Here is a 6000-nt window from a genome sequence, read left to right on the forward strand (position 1 = left end):
GATGCAGGACAGAGAGAGGATCTATATCTCAGTTACAGACAGCACTGCGCATGTAGCCGGGGATGGATGCAGGACATATAGATTATATATATCTCAGTTACAGACAGCGCTGCACATGTAGCCGGGGATGGATGCAGGACATATAGATTATATATATCTCAGTTACAGACAGCACTGCACATGTAGCCGGGGATGGATGCAGGACATACAGAGACTATATATCTCAGTTACAGACAGCACTGCGCATGTAGCAGGGGATGGATGCAGGAAATACAGAGGATCTATATCTCAGTTACAGACAGCACTGCGCATGTAGCAGGGGATGGATGCAGGACAGACAGAGGATCTATATCTCAGTTACAGACAGCACTGCGCATGTAGCAGGGGATGGATGCAGGAAATACAGAGGATCTGTATCTCAGTTACAGACAGCACTGCGCATGTAGCCGGGGATGTATGCAGGACACACAGAGGATCAAACATATCAGTTACAGACAGCACTGCGCATGTAGCGGGGGATGGATGCAGGACATACAGAGGATCTATATCTCAGTTGCAGACAGCACTGCACATGTAGCCGGGGACACATAGAGGATCTATATCTCAGTTACAGACAGCCCTGCACATGTAGCTGGGGATGGATGCAGGACACACAGAGGATCTATATCTCAGTTACAGACAGCACTGCGCATGTAGCCGGGGATTGATGCAGGACAGAGAGGGGATCTATATCTCAGTTACAGACAGCACTGCGCATGTAGCCGGGGATGTGTGCAGGACACACAGAGGATCTATATCTCAGTTACAGACAGCAAAGCGCATGTAGCCGGGGATAGATGCAGGACAGAGAGGGGATCTATATCTCAGTTACAGACAGCACTGCGCATGTAGCCGGGGATGGATGCAGGACATACAGAGACTATATATCTCAGTTACAGACAGCACTGCGCATGTAGCAGGGGATGAATGCAGGACATACAGAGGATCTATATCTCAGTTACAGACAGCACTGCGCATGTAGCAGGGGATGAATGCAGGACATACAGAGGATCTATATCTCAGTTACAGACAGCACTGCGCATGTAGCCGGGGATGGATGCAGGACACACAGAGGATCTATATCTCAGTAACAGACAGCACTGCGCATGTAGCCGGGGATGGATGCAGGACACACAGAGGATCTATATCTCAGTTACAGACAGCACTGCGCATGTAGCCGGGGATGGATGCAGGACATACAGAGGATCTATATCTCAGTTATAGACAGCACTGCACATGTAGCAAGGGATGGATGCAGGACACACAGAGGATCTATATCTCAGTTACAGACAGCACTGCGCATGTAGCCGGGGATGGATGCAGGACACACAGAGGATCTATATATCTCAGTTACAGACAGCACTGCGTATGTAGCCGGGGATGGATGCAGGACAGAGAGAGGATCTATATCTCAGTTACAGACAGCACTGCGCATGTAGCCGGGGATGGATGCAGGACATATAGATTATATATATCTCAGTTACAGACAGCGCTGCACATGTAGCCGGGGATGGATGCAGGACATATAGATTATATATATCTCAGTTACAGACAGCACTGCACATGTAGCCGGGGATGGATGCAGGACATATAGAGACTATATATCTCAGGTACAGACAGCACTGCGCATGTAGCAGGGGATGCATGCAGGAAATACAGAGGATCTATATCTCAGTTACAGACAGCACTGCGCATGTAGCAGGGGATGGATGCAGGACAGACAGAGGATCTATATCTCAGTTACAGACAGCACTGCGCATGTAGCAGGGGATGGATGCAGGAAATACAGAGGATCTGTATCTCAGTTACAGACAGCACTGCGCATGTAGCCGGGGATGGATGCAGGACATACAGAGGATCTATATCTCAGTTACAGACAGCACTGCGCATGTAGCCGGGGATAGATGCAGGACACACAGAGGATCTATATCTCAGTTACAGACAGCACTGCGCATGTAGCCGGGGATGGATGCAGGACATACAGAGGATGTATATCTCAGTTACAGACAGCACTGCGCATGTAGCCAGGGATGGATGCAGGACATACAGAGGATCTATATCTCAGTTACAGACAGCACTGCACATGTAGCCGGGGATGGATGCAGGACATACAGAGGATCTATATCTCAGTTACAGACAGCACTGCGCATGTAGCCGGGGATGGATGCAGGACACACAGAGGATATATATCTCAGTTACAGACAGCACTGCGCATGTAGCCGGGGATGGATGCAGGACATAAAGAGGATCTATATCTCAGTTACAGACAGCACTGCACATGTAGCCGGGGATGGATGCAGGACAGACAGAGGATCTATATCTCAGTTACAGACAGCACTGCACATGTAGCCGGGGATGGATGCAGGACAGACAGAGGATCTATATCTCAGTTACAGACAGCACTGCACATGTAGCCGGGGATGGATGCAGGACACACAGAGGATGTATATCTCAGTTACAGACAGCACTGCACATGTAGCCGGGGATGGATGCAGGACACACAGAGGATATATATCTCAATTACAGACAGCGCTGCACATGTAGCCGGGGATGGATGCAGGACATATAGATTATATATCTCAGTTACAGACAGCACTGCGCATGTAGCCGGGGACGGATGCAGGACATACAGAGGATCTATATCTCAGTTACAGACAGCACTGCGCATGTAGCCGGGGATGGATGCAGGACACACAGAGGATCTATATCTGTTACAGACAGCACTGCACATGTAGCCGGGGATGGATGCAGGACACACAGAGGATCTATATCTGTTACAGACAGCACTGCACATGTAGCCGGGGATGGATGCAGGACACACAGAGGATCTATATCTCAGTTACAGACAGCACTGCGCATGTAGCCGGGGATGGATGCAGGACACACAGAGGATCTATATCTCAGTTACAGACAGCACTGCGCATGTAGCCGGGGATGGATGCAGGACACACAGAGGATCTATATCTGTTACAGACAGCACTGCACATGTAGCCGGGGATGGATGCAGGACATACAGTGGATCTATATCTGTTACAGACAGCACTGCGCATGTAGCCGGGGATGGATGCAGGACACACAGAGGATCTATATCTGTTACAGACAGCACTGCACATGTAGCCGGGGATGGATGCAGGGACAGACAGAGGATCTGTATCTCAGTTACAGACAGCACTGCGCATGTAGTCGGGGATGGATGCAGGACATATAGATTATATATATATCTCAGTTACAGACAGCACTGCACATGTAGCCGGGGATGGATGCAGGACATACAGTGGATCTATATCTCAGACAAGGTATGTATATAGGGGACCCACTTACCTGTTGCAGCTCTTTCTCCAGCTCCACAGCTCTGGTGACTATGGGTCCGCGCACAGCGTACTCCACCTTCTTGATACGGGGATTCATGGTCTCCAGCGTCAGGACTGAGTCGTTTGTCCCATTCTCGTAGTAGTTGTAAGCGGTATTTTGTTTTCGTTCTGCCAGGTGTGATCTAGAATAAGATCTGAGGAAGGACAGGAGAGGGTAGCTAAGAGGGTAGAGGCGTGAAGGAGTCAATCTGGTACCCAGTGCACATGCACCAAGGGAGACCCCACTCCTGAGGAAACTCATCGTCTTGCACTGAGGTGGAGAAACCAGATGTTACAGGAAGAATGTTCTAATGCAGAATATTCTATGTGGCTGGAGGTGCTGGACATGTAGCAGCTGTATCCTGAGCGGAGAGATAACGCAAGTGCAGAGAGAGCGAGGGTGAGAGGGAATAAATCAGGAGAAATGAGGGAGGGGGAGGAGGGACGTACAGTGACAGAAGTCATAACTTGTGTAATCACACACTGTGGTAATAGCTGTATAGTCACCTGGCTGAGGACTCTGAGGGGGGACCCTGCGCAATGTTATCTTCCGCCTCCCTTGTCTGTGCATGCCGCTCAATGTGAACTATCATCCGGCTGCGGCATGATGTCACTGTGCGATAATTCTTGCGATATTGCACATTGGGGGTGATTCCGAGTTGTTCGCTTCGTTATTTTTTTCCGCTACGGAGCGATTAGTCGCAAACTGCGCATGCGCAATGTTCGCAGTGCGCCTGCACTAAGTAAATTAGCACAAAAGTTTGGTATTTTACTCACGGAGTAACAACGTTTTTTCATCGTTCTGCTGATCATAGTGTGATTGACAGGAAGTGGGTGTTTCTGGGCGGAAACTGGCCGTTTTATGGGAGTGTGCGGAGTCCTGTCTGTAACTGAGATATAGATCCTCTCTCTGTCCTGCATCCATCCCTGGCTACATGCGCTGTGCTGTCTGTAACTGAGATATAGATCCTCTGTGTGTCCTGCATCCATCCCCGGCTACATGCGCAGTGCTGTCCGTAACTGAGATATAGATCCTCTGTATGTCCTGCATACATCCCCGGCTACATGTGCAGTGCTGTCTGTAACTGAGATATAGATCCTCTGTGTGTCCTGCATCCACCCCCGGCTACATGTGCAGTGCTGTCTGTAACTGAGATATAGATCCTCTGTGTGTCCTGCATCCATCCCCGGCTACATGCGCAGTGCTGTCCGTAACTAAGATATAGATCCTCTGTATGTCCTGCATACATCCCCGGCTACATGTGCAGTGCTGTCTGTAACTGAGATATAGATCATCTGTATGTCCTGCATCCATCCCCGGCTACATGTGCAGTGCTGTCTGTAACTGAGATATAGATCCTCTGTGTGTCCTGCATCCACCCCCGGCTACATGTGCAGTGCTGTCTGTAACTGAGATATAGATCCTCTGTATGTCCTGTATCCATCCCCGGCTACATGCGCAGTGCTGTCCGTAACTAAGATATAGATCCTCTGTATGTCCTTCATTCATCCCCTGCTACATGCGCAGTGCTGTCTGTAACTGAGATATATAGTCTCTGTATGTCCTGCATCCATCCCCGGCTACATGTGTAGTGCTGTCTGTAACTGAGATATAGATCCTCTGTGTATTCTGCACACATCCCCGGCTACATGTGCAGTGCTGTCTGTAACTGAGATATAGATCCCCTCTCTGTCCTACATCCATCCCCGGGTACATGCGCTTTGCTGTCTGTAACTGAGATATAGATCCTCTGTGTGTCCTGCACACATCCCCGGCTACATGTGCAGTGCTGTCTGTAACTGAGATATAGATCCTCTGTGTGTCCTGCATCCATCCCCGGCTACATGTGCAGTGCTGTCTGTAACTGAGATATAGATCCTCTGTATGTCCTGTATCCATCCCTGGCTACATGCGCAGTGCTGTCTGTAACTGAGATATAGATCCTCTGTATGTCCTGTATCCATCCCCGGCTACATGTGCAGTGCTGTCTGTAACAGATATAGATCATCTGTATGTCCTGCATCCATCCCCGGCTACATGCGCAGTGCTGTCTGTAACTGAGATATAGATCCTCTGTATGTGCTGCATTCATCCCCGGCTACATGTGCAGTGCTGTCTGTAACTGAGATATAGATCCTCTGTATGTCCTGTATCCATCCCCGGCTACATGTGCAGTGCTGTCTGTAACTGAGATATAGATCCTCTGTATGTCCTGTATCCATCCCCGGCTACATGCGCAGTGCTGTCTGTAACTGAGATATAGATCCTCTGTATGTCCTATCCATCCCCGGCTACATGCGCAGTGCTGTCTGTAACTGAGATATATAGTCTCTGTATGTCCTGCATCCATCCCCGGCTACATGCGCAGTGCTGTCTGTAACTGATATACAGATCCTCTGTATTTCCTGCATCCATCCCCGGATTTTTGCTGTCCTGCGATCAGATAGTCGCCACCTACGGGGGGAGTGTATTTTAGCTGTGCAGGTGTGGGATTTTGTGTAGTCTCTGCGCAGCCCATGACTTAGTCTATCTGGGGATCATTCCGAGTTGATCGCTCGCTGCCGATTTTCGCAGCTCAGCGATCAGGTAAAAAAATGGCAAAACTGCACA

At 49.5% G+C, this 6000-nt stretch overlaps 1 protein-coding gene across 1 annotated transcript in view; it reads right to left on the reverse strand.

Annotated features, from left to right (window-relative positions):
* LOC134927089 (alanine aminotransferase 2-like) overlaps nt 1-3788 on the reverse strand; it is a 206092-nt gene extending 202304 nt beyond the window's left edge. Inside the window, exon 1 of the mRNA XM_063921094.1 lies at nt 3361-3788. Coding sequence (XP_063777164.1) covers nt 3361-3651 — 291 coding nt within the window. The 5' untranslated portion in view covers nt 3652-3788. The remainder of the gene's footprint in view (nt 1-3360) is intronic.
* Between the last annotated feature and the right edge of the window lie 2212 nt (nt 3789-6000).

Source organism: Pseudophryne corroboree, chromosome 5 (assembly GCF_028390025.1).
Source record: "Pseudophryne corroboree isolate aPseCor3 chromosome 5, aPseCor3.hap2, whole genome shotgun sequence".
NCBI lineage: Eukaryota > Metazoa > Chordata > Amphibia > Anura > Myobatrachidae > Pseudophryne > Pseudophryne corroboree.